The 18,726-nt window shown below is 40.2% G+C and overlaps 1 protein-coding gene across 3 annotated transcripts in view; it reads right to left on the minus strand.

Moving 5' to 3' along the window:
• LOC117296906 (testis-expressed protein 11-like) overlaps positions 1–18,726 on the minus strand; it is a 76,905-nt gene that overhangs the window by 53,373 nt on the left and 4,806 nt on the right. For all 3 annotated transcript variants that reach the window (XM_033780012.1, XM_033780011.1, XM_033780013.1), the window contains exons 4-17: positions 15,102–15,186; positions 14,601–14,680; positions 14,197–14,227; positions 13,543–13,592; positions 12,290–12,424; positions 11,147–11,227; positions 10,430–10,515; positions 9,364–9,415; positions 8,495–8,590; positions 7,091–7,172; positions 4,206–4,287; positions 3,028–3,179; positions 2,690–2,775; positions 1,391–1,531 (exon numbers count right to left, since the gene is read on the minus strand). In XM_033780012.1, the coding sequence (XP_033635903.1) occupies positions 1,391–1,531; positions 2,690–2,775; positions 3,028–3,179; positions 4,206–4,287; positions 7,091–7,172; positions 8,495–8,590; positions 9,364–9,415; positions 10,430–10,515; positions 11,147–11,227; positions 12,290–12,424; positions 13,543–13,592; positions 14,197–14,227; positions 14,601–14,680; positions 15,102–15,186 (1,239 nt within the window). The remainder of the gene's footprint in view (positions 1–1,390; positions 1,532–2,689; positions 2,776–3,027; positions 3,180–4,205; positions 4,288–7,090; positions 7,173–8,494; positions 8,591–9,363; positions 9,416–10,429; positions 10,516–11,146; positions 11,228–12,289; positions 12,425–13,542; positions 13,593–14,196; positions 14,228–14,600; positions 14,681–15,101; positions 15,187–18,726) is intronic.

Consider the following 18,726-nt stretch of genomic DNA (forward strand, 5'->3'; position numbering starts at 1 on the left):
GTTTTGCTGTGATTTTCATTCTTGTCTCAGTGTTTGTTATTGTTGTCCAGTCTAAGTTGCTGTCATTGTTTCCCTTTTTTGAGTTGATGTCATTGTTGTCCATGACTGTTGCCTTTTTTGCCCATGTCTGAGCTGCTGTCATTGTTGTCCATGTTTGTTTTGCTTTCGTTGTTGTCCAAATGCTTTACTTTCATATCCCTGTATTTTGGTTTTAAAACCATTTTAAATTGTGACGCCTGTGAAGCTTTTATGTAACAAATAAACCAATCAATACAATAAGTACTACAGAGCAAGTTGTTAAGATCGTTGAAAGATGTTTTGAAAAGTTCACTGCCGAAAATCATTTGATTTTCCCCAAAATTGTTTGATATTTTTAAATCAAATTCAAGCACTTTAGGGCTACTCCCGGAACTACAGGGTTCATGAGGATAGCGGAATGAGATGATAGCGGAACGAACTTCTTAGTTCTGGGAGTACAGTAGCATTCGATCCTTAAGATTCATGATCGAGAACGACGCGGATCATAGAAAAACTTCAGCGGGAAATTGGTAATTTGAATGTTCTTGGAAATTGGTAATTGGAATGAATGTTTGGAGCATAATTTATATCACAACTACGTGTTTTTCTTGTCATAGTTATGACTAAAACCAATTATATATATTTTTTTTTGTGGGGGGGGGGCGATTCACGACAGTGCGGGAAAAAGGTTGGTAGCCAACACATACATTAGCAATGTTATTCTAGCTGTACAGATATCAGTGAAACGGACATAAACAATGTTGACCTTTGACACCTCAGAAGATGAAGGTTCCGAGACACGGGACATTGGTTTCTGCGCTGTGTGAAAGGTCCTGTTTAATTTTGACCAACGTCCTTCATCAAGACAACTAGACTCGAGACCAAGGCCCTACGTGTAGTTTGACTTTGTCATGTGAAAGGGATATAGTGTACAAAATTAGACATTTTATTCAGAGTCATGTCGATATATTACAGGATAGCAGGATATTTAGCCCTTGGAAAAGAGTAGGAACAGTTTCTGACCTACAAACACAAGGTGTAGGCTTTAATAGACGTTTCACTATTTCACTAAGCAGACTAAAGTAGTAGGAAGAATATCATGGCTGAATTGTACAGTTCTTGAACTCATTAACAATGGACCCTTCCCATGAAATATGCTTATTACATTCACGCATGCGTATAGACCCTGTTGGTTGGCAAACACCATAGAGTTGTGCACTAAGCAGACGCGCAATGGCGTGTGCGTCACGCACCCATTAGCCGTGTACAAAACAGCGATTTTCCCTCGTTTTGCCAAACGTTAGTGCGCACGCGCTATGTGAAATTTACATATTTCATGGGAAGGGTCTATTGTCTTTGTTGAGGTCCATACCTGTTCAATCTGTTGAAGATTCAGTAAACATGATGCTCTGTTTCTCTGAAGCTTGGCCAGGTTTTCAGTCTCAATCTCTGTGCCTTTTAGGAGAGCTAATGACTGGTTGTACAATTCAAGAGCATTGGCGCTATCTCCTGACTGATCAAAACAATATGGATAACACAGATAGATGTTACATGTACAGTGTATAATTATATTTTCAGACTTACACATGTTGTGATTGCAAGAAAACCTTAACAATAGGAGGGAATTACAAAGCTTGAAGTGGGTAAACGGGCCATCAAAAGTGATCAATGTTTAAGTTTCTTTTATTTTTTCCAAATTTATTTTGAACCACCCATTCACCAATATTTTTTCTAGGCAATGAAACATTTGGTATTCTCACTTGGTGCATCCCAACGTATGCATAAAATAACAAATCTGTGACAATTCGGGCTAAGTTGCAAGAAAATAATGAAAGAAAAAAACACCCTTGTTGCACAAATTTGTGTGCTTTCAGATGCCTAAGAAATGCTTCAGGTCTGAAGTCTTTCGCAGATAACAACACTTTAGTGAGAAATTAGCGAGGTGCATGTACTATAAAAGAAACTATGCCCATACCTCGACATCTTTGCAGAAAATATAATTGGGTGTAATACAAAGAACAAAATTACTGCTTTGACTCCTGCAAATGGTTAAAACACCTGCTTGAATTACTGCTTTGACTCCTGCAAATGGTTCAAAAACCTGCTTGAACGAAAATTTCAAATTGCTGAATTTCATTTAAAAAATGTTGTATCAATAAGGAATTCGAGTCGTACGACTATAGATAAATTTTAACTGTGTAAAAAAACCAATCATTTTGAAAACCCTTATCCAGCACTTTTCTGAAAGATTTGCGGAAAGCTCTGTTACATAGTCACTCATGTTACATGTACGTCATAGTTTGGAGCTCCGATTTGTATAGCCGCTTTGTTGCAGCGTGGAGGTATAACAAAGCAAACTCCCAGACCTGACGTCAAAGCATTGTCATGTTGAATCACGCCGTCAACGGCAGAAGTGTTTTTCAAAACCTTAAGGTTGGGGCCTGATTTTTTAATCGATAATTACAAAAAATTCATAAGTGTACACATACAAAAATTACATTTAAATGGTGAACAAATGATAATAAACAAGTTAAAATAGTATTTCCGTTAAATTATTCCGCTCAAGTAGCTGTTTAAAACTTGGTGATCCCCCAAGTATCTATTTGCCTAAGTCCTAGTTTTAACCATAGCACTCGAGGCTGTCAATATTTGTAAACAAAATGAACCTTACATCATAAGCTTCTGCTGCCTGCTCCCATAGTATGGTGTGAAGATGTCTGAGAGCTTGAACATTGACACGGAAGACTGTGGGTTGGACTGAAACAAAACAAGGACAGAAACAGATTCATGTTATGTATGCAGAAACTAAACATGATACTTGATAAATACCAACAAAATGAGAAACTTGGTGGAGACACAAACAAGAACTTAGTGTTTTTTTAGTGGTTTCGGGAACATACATGTACATAAGGAAAAAGAAGGAAAAGCCTTGTTTGCTGAGATGGCGCAAACCTGCAGGCCTTTATACAATAAAGATAGTTGTGACTAAAATTCGTTGAGAAGACTCACCTTTAACGCAATCCTCTACCAGAAGCTTGGCCTCTTGAATCATCTTGTTGCTAAGCAACAGCTGTAGATGCTGGAGGTAGATTTTACTGACTTTGGGGTCCGCAGAGAACTGACCAGTTAGTCGCTTGCAGGAATTCAGACTCAAGTCCAGCCTACAATTAATCAATTACACAAATAAACCCTTTAAACGTTGTGCTACAGGTACGTAACGATCTCAATGCATTATTTTATCTATATATGTACTGTAGGCTTACTAGACAACAACAAAAGTAACTAGTGATAATGGCATATAGGATAATCTTCAAAGACGTACCCTTGAAAATGTTACGTACTAGATTGTCCTTTCATTGCTTCTGATAATCTGTCGATATGAAAGCTTACGCATATTTGTGCTGTAGTTCAGTGCTGTAGTTCTACAAAGTGCTACCAACATCTTGTTTGCTGAAAGTCGTGACTCAAATAAAAATGATTTGTTAAATTAAACATAATACATGTAATACGACTCCGAACCATACACATACATGTACTCCGTCGCTGAACTTCTAACTAGAAATTATGCAAATTAGCCTCATTTTTGATCTGCAAGGGAGCTTTACCACATTTGCCAAGACGCTAGTTTGGATCCAGTTTTGAACTGCCCAGCCAAATTAGACAGCCCATGTTACGACTAATACAAACACTAACATCACCAATCATGACTAAAAAATGTTGTGATGATGGGTTAGCCCTTATTGTTTAAACTATGATCGACAGCTTTGAAGACACTGAACACTATTAGTAATTGTCAAAGACGAGTCTTCTCACTTGGGAGTATCTCAACATATGCATAAAAAAACAAACCTGCAAAAATTTGAGCTCAATTGGTCGATGAAGTTGCGAGATAATAATGAAAGAAAAAACACCCTTGTCATCTGAAGCTGTGTGCTTTCAGATGCTTGATTTCGAGACCTCACAATCTATTTCTGAGGTCTCAAAATCAAATTCGTGGAAAATTACTTCTCTCTCAAAAACTATATTACATGTACATCAGAGGGAGCCGTTTCTCACCAGTTCCATTTAGGCCTACTCGTTACCAAGTAAGGTTTTTTGCTAATAACTGTTTTGAGTAATTACCAATAGTGTCCAGTGCCTATAATCAGACTTTAGTAGATGTTTTGACAGAGATAGAAACACTTTACTTATCATATTGAGCCAGCATCTGTACTGTATGGATGGCCAGATTCACACTCAAGTCACTATGCCCCATCAGATCATCCATAGCTGGTCATGAAAGAATCAGAATGAATCAATGCTCATCAGCCAGCACTCATAGAATCATTAACACAAACATGATTAAATTTATTTAACAATGAACATTCATAGATACCTAAGACAGTTTATCCATTCTGATCGGTCGAGAGGGCATCACAGGGGGTTAATTGTTTGAACGGATGATATACATGTAACACCAGTAAAAAGTGTTATTTACCTCACATATAGAATCCTCTAGTCTGATTGGTTAAAAAGGGAGTCATGGAAATAGATATGCCTGCTTTTTCTTTCAAGATGACGTCATATTGACTATGCCCGGGGCATAGTCAATCGACTATGCCCACCCTGGAAAATAATGGATCCGTCTCAACACACTGTATTCCTACATGTAGGTCGCGCAAGTGTTTGATGCGTTGTATACGTTCGTCGTGTCACGGCGCGAACTACATGAACTATAGCTGTGACCTTTATTCGCAGACGACCTTTCAACGTAGTTGTTTGTGTGGGAAATTTAATTGTTTGTGTTCATGCCAAACTCGCAACGTAAAATGGCTGAAGCAAGATTTCATCTACGTCAACAGAAACATCAGGTTGATTCATGTGGTTGTTAATGAGCTTTGGATAGTCTTCAAAGATTTTTACGGCGTATTTTATCAGCTGCTTTGTGCTTTTGCTGTCGGCGGCATCTATTCTCTTGTACTATGTTTGTTATCCAGTGGTGTTGGATTGGTATATTTTACCCGTGAATGCAAAATGAAAAACACGAAGCAATACACTTTATACATTTCAAAATCAAGGCCCAGTTCATGAAATCTTTTAACCAATCAGTTTAGAAGAATCTATATTATTTGGTATATAAAAGTAATATTGACTGCTATGAGGGGCACAGTTGAAATTATAGGCCCAAGGTGATGTCAAAACCATGACTATGCCCGAAGCGAAGCTGAGGGCATAGTCATGGTTTTGACATTTCCATATTATAACATGGGCGTGACACGCGAGCTTGCACCATCACACACAGCGCTTATAAGACAGTTTCTTCATTCCTATTGGTCGAGACCAACGGCTGAAACAGTTGTGCCACATCACACGATACGCGCGACGCACATAGCATTCCCTTATAAGGAGTTGTTTACCTGAGGTTGGCGGAGGGCCTTACCATTTCATAGCCAGAGGGGTGTGGTGTTGAAAGAAATCATTGAAGAATTATAATTTTTGCATTTATTTTACCTTTTGACCTAAGTGTGTTGAATCGGTTTTCAACTAGTGGTTTAAACCCACCGAGGCCTGGTTCTTGATAATTTACCTCGACTTCGTCTCGGTAAAGTTATCAAGTCCAGGCCTTGGCGCGGGTTTAAACCACAAGTTGAAAACCTCTTCACCTTAAATTGATTCCCTAATTATTTAGCATAAGCATGGCTCAAGGCCAGTTCATACTTCCTGTGAGTGCAGGTGGATACAAATTTGAAGTCACAAATTTGCAACAAATAATTCGCAACAGTTGACTTGTGCTCAACTCTAGCGAAACATTGGCTGTGAAAACAGCACTGTGACATTCAAATTTGCTTCGCATAAATTATGGCCTGGCCTTGAATCGTTAATGGCTTCTTTTTAAGGGTTTAATTAATTTGCAGTCTTGTATACACACAGCTCTAAGGTAAAAGAAACTTAACGAATATATAGAGAACATTCGCCCTATACAGGACTCTTCCTGTGTGCTTTTAACAGATACAGAGTCCTAGATATGACTATGCTGCCAAGGAATGTCAATCCAGTGAAATTTGTGGCCTGAAACTAGTGGTAAGCTTGGGCGGTTCCAGAAATTTGGGGCTCGGTTCCGGTTCCGAAAAAAAGCTCGGTTCTGAGACATACCCGGTTCCAATTCAATATAAAACATAAGCCGCCCGTCCCGAGCTCACACACACACAATTGAGCCGATCTATTTTAACTGAAAATAACCAAGTTAATCAGACATCGGTCCCGAGCTCACACACACACAATTGGAGCCGATCTATTTTTAACGAAAATACCAGAATACCCACCCCAAGTCAATCAGACATCGTGCCACCGAGCACCTATTCTCCCTGCATTTAAACAAGTCTTTGATTTAGCCGGCAGTACGTCCGTTGTGTAGCAGTACGTCCGTAGTGCAGTACGTCCGTAGTGCAGTACGTCTGTAGTGCAGTACATCCGTAGTGCAGTACGTCCGTAGTGCATGCAGTGTGTCGTCTCTGTACATACAAGTGTACATGCCTGTACATGCATACAGTACTGTGTGTTTTGTTCATGGGGCAAGCTTTTATGAATATGGATATATCGGCAGCCAATCACAACGTGCTGTCTATTTGGACTTTGGACTCTGTATCATGCATGAGATATACATGTATAGATGCCTATGCATTGGAGGGGGCTGTGCACTGTGTATGCAGCCACACGTGATAGTTGATACTCATGTCGGCTTGAAGCCTTTGCACACTGTATCTGCGGTCACCGCTTTCAACATCAAGCCTCAATTTCTAGAGCCGGTTCGTCGCAGGATCGGCTCCACAGAGCCTTTTATAGTTGGGACTCGGTCTTTTAAAATCGGAACCGACAAAAGCAGGTACCCGGTTCCACAGAAGAGTGGAACCGCCGGTCCGGTTTTCAATTTGGAACCGGGTAGAACCGGGTAACCGAAGGAACCGCCCAAGCTTAACTAGTGGCTTCTTGCAGGTAAGATATCAGTTCTGAAGCTTTGAAAGACTGTAGTGTATTACGAAAGTGAAAGGCCACCAGAGCTAAGATAACATGAGAGTTTACTATCGTTACATACCTCCTTTAAGTCTGCTGTCACTACCATTGGTACATAGAAGAATCTTAATCTTCAGGTGCAAGCCGGATGGGTGGCTGTGTTCCTTCATTATGATAAAAGATAACAAGAATAGTTTTAGTTGATAGCCTCTTGTTTTGACCCAAGCAGAGTCTTTATCAAAGGCGGGATTGGTCCGAGGCGGGATCAAACCAGGTCCACAGAAAGTGAGTCATGGCCAAGCAGTCTACTGCGTAATTCAAGTTGTGTCAGTTGAGTCATTTGAGAGTTAGATGATTCCAGGTCATGGCACTTGTGTCTTTCAGGAAGGCACTTTAAATACCATAATTGCTTCTCTTAACCAAGGTGTATAGACCATGTGACCTTTTTTTACAATAAGTGTGACCTTGCACACTCTTTGGCTAGTCTGGCAGGCAAGATACTACACTGGTCATATGGGAAAGTTGACATTTTGTGTCATAATTTCCACATACAACCAAGAGTTATGAAAGTAAAACAGGAAGTCAAGGCTCTGTGGCTCTTTTGTAAACATGTGATATCAAAGGTCGTATCGTCTTTAAATGGGAGCCTAAGAAGGTCCAAACAGTATTGTTTTGGATTAAACCCTTGGTGCTAATTCAAGCAGCTTGCTGTAGTTTGATCCCCCAAGTCGACTTAGGGAGGCCGTCTTTAACTAACCCCCATTTTCCGCCGTAAACCGCCGGATCCCGGCGGATTTTAACTCAGTGAACACTTACAAAAGGATTGCATAAATCATGAATATAATGTACCAGCGCCCAAGAGGTCATGCTCTGGCGGAAGGGCTCATTAAAACCCCAGTCCCTTGCCAGGGGGATTAACATCTGAATAAGCAATGGGACAACAAAAGAAGTTTGGGAGGTGTTGGGCTATGGTTCACAGCAGATTAGGGCTTGTCCGGTGAAGCGAGCAGCCATAACAAAGTGGAGCAATCAAAGTGTTGGGTCTCAATTTCTAAAGATCTCTGCAGAAAGGTGCCGGTAATTGGTCCCTTTGTTGAAGCCACTGCCCCAGCCTGTTTGAGTAAAGCTCATGCATATTCGTGTGACATAGTGTAGCTTTGTGAATTGACCTGTAGATAATAAGCTCATTTAAGTGGTGAAGGAAAAACCGCCAGGATCCGGGGGTTTACGGCGCTAAATGGGGGCTAGTTAAAGATGGCCTCCCTTACTCAAAGTAAAATAAGATGATGCAAGTAAGTCAACTTCGCGGTTTAGGTCTTCACAAGATAAACTATTTTGTTATCTAGATAAGTGGAGTGGCACTTGTGGAACTCCATTGTTATCAATTTCAGGCTAGAATAGTTTATGCATACCTCAAAACCAGGATGAATATTATGAAGGCTCAGACTGTAGGAGCATTAAGTAAAGACAAGCTATGTATACTTACTGCATTAGCAAGGCCTACAGCATTCAGAGCTTTCTGACTGTACTGAGCAGCATCCCAGTCTAAGTAAGCACTGGCAAGCAAGCGCAGTGTCCTTGCCTAGATAGAACAACAAATACAACTTGTCTTAGTTTACAACTTGTTTTAGTTAAGGTCATAGTTGTTAGACTTTTGCAAGAAATATGCAAATTGAATGTATGCACGTAAATAAACAATATAGTTGTTTATCAGTGTTTACGCACATGCCAGGCTAGAGCTGCCAACATTTGCATCTTGCAATCAGGGATATTTTGTACCACAACCAGGGAGATACATTCAACATATAAAGCCGGTTCTTACTGCTCACAAAAGCAATAGCAAAAGCAAAGCAAAATACCTGTATGCCCCATTTTCCACTTGTGACTTCAGGGTAATATGCTTCTGGGACAAAGTTTCATTATGAGGGAGACTTTAAAACTTGTTAATCAGAACGTGGAAAGATTGGTTCATTTTTAGGGAACTGTTTGCAGAATCAGGGAGAGCTGGGTATCAGATTATTTCAGGAAGGGTTCATGTTTAATCAGGTGATGTTTGCATTGACAGTATGTGCACTTTTATCTCTTTTGAGTAGTGTTCTGAAAAGAACCGGTGGTTTGACAACTCAACGTTTCGATCAGTATGCTCTGATTGTCTGAAGGGCTCATTGTGTTGCCTGAAGGATCCATCATGAATCAAAATATCGGTTTTCGTTTTTTGCTCTTGAACGCTGTATCATAGTTTGTTTCTTTGCCAGCACAGAGCGTATCTATGGGAGCCTTAGGGGGATTTGAACCCTACACCTTCTCTATATAATTGTCTACTGTTTTATGGAATTCATGACAAACATAATTCACCTGAAACTCTGGCTCCAGTGGGAACTTGCCTTTACCAAGTTCAAAGCTCTCCCTGTAAACAAATCATACAAACTTTCAACTCCACATCAAAACTGTCATGTTTGCTCATATAACTGTACAATCTAAGCAGGCCAGGGGTAAATTTCACAAAGAGGTGGGACTAGTCCTAAGTTAGGACTAGTCCTAGGAGCTATTAAAAACGGACGAGTAACTCGTCCTAACTGGAGATAACTCTTTGTGAAGTCCAACCATGGAGTATCATCTTTGAGAGGGCAAGGCCATTTTAATTTTACAAAGGGCACTCCTATTAAAAAGAGAAAATTGTCAATATTGCATATGAGTTCCGCCCCAATCATGGGTACACTTTTTTTTTCTCCATTTTATGCACAACAGTTTGAAAACCATTGATGTACATAGCAGCTATTCCAAAGGTGTTATCATTAAACAATTGATGACCAATAAAAAGTGCTTGAGTTTGTTGAAAACAAGATCTGCAAAGAGTTACTCAATATTAATCTGTTATTAATGTTGTGTCTTTGTACAAAAAAGTGTACCCATGATTGGTGCTGTGATCATTATGCTAAAGTTTGTGTATTTTTTGGTTTTTTTTAAGCGGCCTCATCTCATCTCATCTCCAATGGGCCATCCACTTGGGCACTGAACACAACTGGTAATTACACAAAATAAGTGTTAACATAAAAAAATACTTGGTAATGCGAAATGGAGAGCTGTTGGTAGTATAAAACATTGTGAGAAACAGAGCCCTCTGAGGTAACATAGTTTTTGAGAAAGACATAGCTTCTCACTCAAGTAACTATTTAAAGACTTCAGGTCTTGAAGCCTTTTTTAGGCATCTGAAGGCACACAAATTTGTGCCCCAGAGGCGATGTTTTTCCATTATTCTCTTGTATTTTCGATGACCGATTGAGTCAAACTTTTCGCAGACCTATTATTTTATGCATATGTTGGGATACACCAAGTGAGAATACTGGTCTTTGACAATTACCAAAATTGTCAACGCCTTTAAGGTAAAGGAAGACAAATGTAAAAACGTGAGAAATGTTACCTGAGCCAAGAGACGATTGCTTCATAATTACACTTCTCCAAAGCATCACATCCAATGTTATAACACAGCATGGCCAAGAAGGGAGCCTGGGGAAAACATTCAAACATCAACCAGTTTAGGAAGAACTTTGACGGATCTATTATAAGTGATTGTCATTGAACCAATGGTGCACTTGTAAGGGAGGAATGCACAACAATAATTTAGGCCTGGAATTAAACGGAGGCAATTGCCCCTGGTCCTTTGTGCCCATTTAAAATGTTCTCATAGACTTCTAAGATTTTCCTGTAGAGGTGCACTTTGCAAATGAAGATGGTTTTGCCCTCTCAAAGATGTGACTCCAGGCTTGAGAAGTAACATGGAATTGAACTTTGGTGCAACCCACAGAAATAGAACTCGAAGAACATTGAGTGCGTCATTGTTTATGTGATTTCTTTGTGAGACCATTTTTATTGACACGCGTACGCCATTTTTTTATATGTGTATGGCAAAATATTTTGCAATACAGTGATGTCACGAACATTGACCAATGAACACACTAGATTTTGCTCTTAAAAAAAAAATGAGAAATGAATTATCGAAACACCCCGGTACAATGTAGGGACCCACTTTTCTCAGAATGGTGTTTTGCAATTGAATGGTATCAAACACAAGTTAGAGACTTGTAATTTGTTCATCATTAAGCAAAGTTGTTATTCATTATTAAGATGGGTGGGATACCTCTTTTGGGAGCTTTGGTAGAAGTGCTTCAGCTTTCTGCATCCACTGGAGTCCATCCTGGTGCTCATCTTGCATCACTGACTGCAAAGAAACGCTCAATGATTAGAACTTAGGACATTTTCACTGAGGAAGTGTTGTGGCTGAGCAGTTAAGAGACCGAATTCAAACTCTGGTGTTTCTGATCAGCAGAGTGTGGGTTCGAATCCCTAGCCGTGACACTTGTGTCCTTAATGCCCCGTTCACACATAGACTACGATGGAAAAGTAGCCGAGAGCGTGGCCAATCACAGGCCAAACTTGGGAGGATCTCCAAACATTGGTCGGGAAGCTGCACGCTCTCCCCATGCTTATTTCGAACATGTTCAAAATAATTGTAGCCGGGTCGTAGCCAACATTTATCCAGACAAGTCGCAGTGGGAACGCCATTATCCTGCAAGCAGCGTGGTAGCACCGTGGTGAGATCTCTGTGGTCGTTATAAAAATGCAGCACCATTTTGAGGTAGAAAACCACTTGGTCCACATTGGTCTTGGTGTAATCATCAGTAATCGTAGTGACAGCGAGTCAGAAACACTTTCTACGTAGAAGCAGTCAAGTTGGGCGGAGTCTTCAATTTGCCAAATTGCTCGATTGTGACGGCGATTATACTCGACTTGATGTTTTGAGATTGGGCTGATCGGCATGGTCTTCATGGAGCTGCGTGAACAAGGTATAAGGAAGACACCTAACCAAGACACTTAACCAAGAAATTTTTAAAACCATCGAAAAGGCCAGATGATCACTTCAAGGTGAGGGCTACTACACTTTACTGATTTGGGCTGCCGACCCAAATCAACTGCCACCCGAATTCACCAACGGGATTCACCACCTACTCCTTTGGCTGAAACAGGCTACACCCTTCACAGTCCCCAAGCATGTATCCACTAGGAGCCTAGGGTGGATTTCACAAAGAGTTAAGACTAGTCTTATCTCTAGTTATAAGACGAGTTACTCATCCTGGGACTAGCCATACGTTTTTCATATCTCCTAAGACTAGTCTCAACTTTTTGTGAAATCGTCCCCTGCTGGTAGAGCAGAAAGCACCACCATCCCAGTTTAAAGCCATTCACCCTTTCATCCTGATGACCCTTAACATCTTATACTTACACATTCTGCCTTGGTAGAGTAAATCCTAAGGGCTTCCCTGTCTACTTCTAGACAGCGTTGTTGCTTATCAACCATCCACTCATCTGAAGAGCCTACAGGAGAAGTCTCGAGCAATCGGCGGATTTTCTCCAATCCCTACAAACCAAAAATTCCAATGGTTTTACCTTATTTTCAGTTATCAGATAACAAACCACAGGAGAAACTGAATGGGAATTGTAAACTTACACAGTCAGTTTCCCTTGTGGTTTATTAATTGCCATTTAGATTGTATCTTAAACATGGGTGTGAATGTGATCCCTTGCTGCATGGCAGCTAACGGTTGTATGGCTGTGGACTGGCACCCCGAGCAAGAAAATAACAAAATAGATAGAACACCAACATGAGGGCTAAACAGCCCAGTTAGTAGAGTGCCGGCCTGTTAATCATGAGGTCGTTGATTTAAATCCCGCCAACCTTTTCTTTATTCACCCCCAAATCTTATTTTCAGTTATCACAAAAACAACATGCCTGTATAGTATTTTATTGATGTAAAATTTACAGTTGCAGTCAGAAGCCATCTGCAAGCAACACTGCATTCAACTTCCAATCAGTGCAAAAAGCAGAGTTTTCTCAGGAGAAATAGTTTGCTTAGTGACCCATAAGTCAATATACAATTGTTTTGTTTCCTGACAAGAGCTTGCCCAGCTTTAGCTTCAAGACAAATTAGCAAGGAACTTCCACTGTGTATTTTTACAGAATGTGGTGTATTAGATAATTGTACATTTTACAGCCACAAGAGGGCCTTGACATGAGTGATCCACAATCAGAGCTGTTTATTTGGAGAGTCGTGACAACGAAAGCCACTTTTAGACAAAAAAGGCATGTGCGCAATGTTGCATTTGGATCGAAAATGGTGTCCACCAACTTCATGACCAAAGAAAACTGGTCACTCTGTGTTGCAACTCTCTCTATACAGAGCTCTGACCACAGTGGAAAAGAAATACAGTAGAGTGAAGGCCAGTGTTCATAAAGAACATGTTTTGGAAGAAAGCCATGGGATTAAATGATTGACTCATTACAAGCGTTCAAATGAAAAGCTACAAACTATATTTTTGTGGTAGATGTTAATTGACTGTGTGTAAATTAGATAACCTTGTCACCCCCTTTCTTCCCAGTCCCCCCTCCCCAGACAGAAAGGCGTTTCACATTATTTGCATATCAGAAACACTGCAGTATCTTGAACAAGGCATTTATTTGTTTGAGTCTATACAAACCTGTAGTGCTAAGCTTAAAGACTGGTCTGCCATGGTAGGTTTTTCGCAATCTATGAAGAAAAACAAAATAACAACCTTTCTGTTTATTGAACAGTCTATGTATATGAGAAAGAATAAACTTCCTACATGTACAAAGGCAAATACTGATTAGGTTTTAACTCTGTGTTATTTGACCAGGTGGCTAATGTAGACGCAGCCACTCAGATTTTAAGTAAAATGTATCAAACTCAAGCTCTGGTAGCTGAGTCATTGGGAAGTGGAATTGAATCCCGCTCTGGACATTTGTATCCTTCAGCAAGACACTTGACTATACTTGCTTCTCACCGCCTAGAAGTAACCGGGCTTAAAATTAACACTGGATTGCAGGCCTGAAGCCAGTGATGATAGTGAGAGCCAGCCAATGATGTTAGTGCGGGTCAGTAAACTTACATCATTACAAGTCTGGCGGTCTTGTCTTTTAAATTTAAACTAATCAATACAATCTTTCAATTCTGTGAGTATTGAAGTATTTTGATTCCAATCTTGTAACAAATTCTCTGGTCCAGTAAAGGTTTTGAGCTACACGCCCAGCAGTCTTGTGGATTTGTTTTCCAAATTCTATTCCTAAGTCAAGTCAGACAAAAACAAGGAAAAGTTGGAAACTGCAGACCTTACCTAACCATGCACGTGCGGTTCTCCCTGCCATCTGAGAATAATCACAACAAAACCGTTTACATTTTATCGTTCTGGTTTTATGTAAATCTTAACAGTTTTAATTTCAAATTTGACTTTAAATTATTTCACGACACAGTTCTCACATTTTGGGGTAAAGGCGAAGACAGCTTTTGATTACTAAAAAATATTGAAAATCTACAAACTTTCCAAAATAATTGTTGTAGTAGGCTGCACAATTAACCGAGTAGTTGAAAAACTGTAGTTACACTAGTCACCAAGGCGTAAATATACTGGATTGAATCTTCCCAAAACAATAATTTACTTATTGTTTTATAAATATGCATCATAGAGAATAAACTTTCAATTTTAAAATTAATAATCAACACAAACAATAAAATACTTACAGTAATCTGGTTTTTGAGGGAAGCACAGTTCTCTCTTGAGGAGGCGAAGGAAAACGTCAAGTTACAAGCCAAGTGGCGTACTGTGAATAAATGCATGTTCAGATTTAATAACTGGAAATAATGTAGGTATACAAAGTGATGCCATGTATACATAGATGGGGGCTGGTGCAACTGTATAATTTACATATTTTAATCAAAACTTAGAGAGGGTAAACCTTTCAGAAGAAATCAATAAATTAATAAATAGCCATGAAAACTTACTTGGTAAGAAACACTATAACTAAGGGAATAAAAGGGTAGCGACGAGTTCTTACACGGCCGTTTAAAGCCGGCAGGGTCAAATTGCCATGTGATGAAGGCCCAGGCCCAATTTACCTTGACTTCGTCTAGGTAAAATTATCAAGAACCAGGCCTCATTGGGTTTAAACCACTAGTTTAAAACCTCTTTACCACACATTGATTCCCTGAATAACATGGCTTTATGTTTATTTCCAGACCAACCTTTAGCATCCAGCTCCTGGTGCAGTGATCCTCCAGTTTTTCGTGCCACTGCGATGTTCCACAACGATGCCGCACAGTTCTGCAGCTGTTTGGTAACAACATCAAACAAATACATGAATAAAAAACACATCTGGTAGAATTAAATGTGGGGGTCACCAGAAGGGTCAGACCTTGCAGCACATAGAGGGCGCTGTTCAGCTGCAGCCATCACCCTTTTTTTGCTCCTGTTTTGTAAGTCTTAATTCGTCTTTCATTTGATGAGTCTGCCTTTTTATTGTTGAACTGATATCTTATTAGGCCGTGAGCTGTTCCTAGCCATGTTTGTGAGTGGAATGCGGCTGTGAAATCATACAAGATTGGGTAAAATAAGACATTTTTATCAAACTTCCATATGTACTTTGCCCTCTTGATTGCACGTACATTGTGTGCATGAATAGGCGTTTATTGTCGACATATCATTTTCTACTTGTCAATCAGTGTCGTTATCCATCACCATGAATCATGTGATCAATCTGAAGTATTCGAAGGAGCAGCTTTTGAGTTTCAAACAATCTATTATGTCCAAACTTTTTTTAAGTTGTTACCAAACTATATGTGACTTGGTAATCTGCAAGCAGAAGCATAGAGGTCGTCGTGCTGGATCGCACATTCACCGCCGGATACCAGTTATACAATCTCGTGTTCGTATTGATGTTACCAGAAACCAATACATTTCTGATGTGAGACAAATTGTAAAGGTTAGAGCAACCCCTTGCTACAGGCAACCTTATCAACTGCCAACATTTTATTTATGCAATGCGAGATCACTAAACAACAAGTTTGATGAATTGTACTCAACTGCAGTGGACAACACATTTGACATTGCCGCAATCACCGAAACTTGGTTTAAATCGGATCTGCCATCTGATCTTGTGTCAATCCCCGGTTACACCATGTTCTCCAAATCACGAATTGCTCAACGCGGTGGTGGTGTTGCACTATATGTAAAGGATGATCAAAATCCCGATCATCCACGCCTACCAAGAACTAGGTATATCACACACTGTAGTTGCGGTAGTGTATTACCCACCAAACAGTCCTGTCGCCGATCGTTTGCTTGCCCATCTCCATGAAACTATTGACACCATTCTCACCAACAATCAGTTTGCTGGTATAGTGATCATGGGTGATTTCAATCAGCTGGACCTTACACAACTTCTTGTTGACCCACAATTTAGACAATTTATTCAAACAAAGAGAGCAAACCAATCAAAGTGCCAGGAATTGAGACCAACAATTTGTTTGATATTGCATAAACAACCAGTTTCCTTCTGAAACCAGTTTGCTTCTGTGGCAAGTGACCTACCACCAATCAATGCGGAGGAGTTACCTGCCTACCGACCTCTTCCTGCCTCTGTCCCAATTATCCATCCTTGGGAAGTTTATCACCAGCTGAAAAACATTAAACGTGGCAAATCTGGAGGACCAGACAACATCCCTACACGCATCATAAAAGAATACGCCTGCGAACTGAGCACGCCCTTGGCCCACATCTTCAATACCTCCCTTCAATCTGGTATTGTTCCAGATGTCTGAAAAAGAGCTGTCATCATCCCTATTCCCAAAACTTCCCCTGCATCGGTTGATAAGCTGAGGCCAATCGCGTTAACAGACCACTTTGCCAAAGTTTTAGAAGGTTTTGTCGCCAGATGAACTACACTTGACCTCGAACCGCATCTTGACCCACGCCAGTTCGGGAATCGAAAGGGACTCTCTACTACACACTGCCTAATTGATCTGATGAATACTTTGTACCAACATCGACACTCGTCACAACTGACTTCAGCAAGGCTTTTGACCTAATAGACCACAACAAAGCCATATCCAAATTGATTCATCTAGGTGTTGAACCGTGCCTTGTTCAATGGATAGCAAACTTCGTAACTAATCGTCAACAGTGTGTCCGCTATAAGGGAGTCTTATCCAACTGGACCCATATGCATGCTGGAGTACCACAGGGAACTCGGCTTGGGCCAGTTGTTTTCTCAGCAGTCATTAATGATGCATGCCAAAATCTCGACAACTCAACCTTCTGCTGAAAGTATGTAGACGATTTGAACTTAATAGAATGCCGCTCCTCTCAGGACCAATCACAAATGCAACAGTCAATAGATTCCCTTGTGCAATGGTCAGCTACTAACAACATGAAGCTCAATCCCCAAAAATGCAACTCCCTGGAAATTACTTTTTCTCGAAGTCCCCAACCACCCCCAGCTCTGGAGATCAATAGCCATCCCTTGACCCAATCGCAAACCGTTAAACTACTTGGTGTCCATATCCAGCAGGATTTGAAGTGGGGGTCGCATATCAACAGTATACTCCAACAAGCTAACAGTCGAATTCATATGATTCGTGTTCTTAAAGGCCGTGCCTTACCCGTAGACGACCTCATAACAATCTATAAAGGATACCTGCGACCACTCCTTGAATATGCAGCTTACACTTTGGAATGGTGCACTACCTCAACAACATGTGCAACAATTGGAAAGAATCCAGAGGCGTGTCATCAAGCTTATTTTAGGGGATGTTTACTATGTTTACAATGACTACCTTAGTGCATTAGAGTCTCTTAATTTACCAAGTCTAAGCAATCGACGCAGGTCACTGTGTTCAAAATTTGCCTCAGAGTTAACTGCTAAACAGACTCCGCGCACCTCCTCCAACCCCCCAAAAATCACAGGGTTTATCGCAAAACTAATTTGATATATCAGCCTAAATGTAAGACTAGTAGACTCAGAGATAGTGCTGTCCCTTATTTCATAAATCTTTTTAATTCTCAGTAACTCTCACACTATAATTATTGCAGTTTTGCAGTTCTTACCCTTTCAATTTGTCTACAAGTAATATTGTTTTATTTCCAAACTGGTTATGTCCCTTATTTTCTTTTATCAGGAAATTTCTAATGTCAAATTTTAATGTAATTTGTATAACTTTTTTATCAAATTTTGTATTGTTTCACCTTTTTATTGTAAATTGTTGCAATTCAGCACGTGGCTGCTTATGACATTTTTTAATAAACCATTCTATATATATATAAGACTACGTGAACTGCTTCACTTCTTCAAAGATCTTCCAACTACAATTAGGAAAACAAAACTAAAGTATTTTGGGCATGCGAACAGAATGGGCAGCGTCCGATACCCCAAAATTATCTAAGAAGGTCACATTGCAGGTAGCAGACACAGAGGTACATGTACACATACATGTAGACCGGGAAATCGATGGCTGGAAGATATCAAGCACTTCTGTGATGAAACTGACATACCATCTGTGGCAGCAGCAGGGCACCTACAATGTAGCAAGGAACAGAGACCTATGGAGACTCATAGTTAGGCAGCCATCTCTGGGATCTACCTCGGGACAATGAATACATGGTACATTTATTTATGAGCTTAAGGTGGTGCAGGCAGTTTAGCATTTCAGCTATAGACAGTGTGACCTATACATTCAAACCGCCCTCTGTTGACAAAACACGATATACGTCATGCTTCGCCGGGCACCGAGTTGCGAAGTTATGGTAAGATTGTGTACACTTCCTAGCTGGCTGCCAAAACACAAAAGTTTTGCCCGGCGGTATGCGCGCGAA

This window comes from Asterias rubens, chromosome 11 (genome assembly GCF_902459465.1).
Source record: "Asterias rubens chromosome 11, eAstRub1.3, whole genome shotgun sequence".
In the NCBI taxonomy this organism is placed as follows: domain Eukaryota; kingdom Metazoa; phylum Echinodermata; class Asteroidea; order Forcipulatida; family Asteriidae; genus Asterias; species Asterias rubens.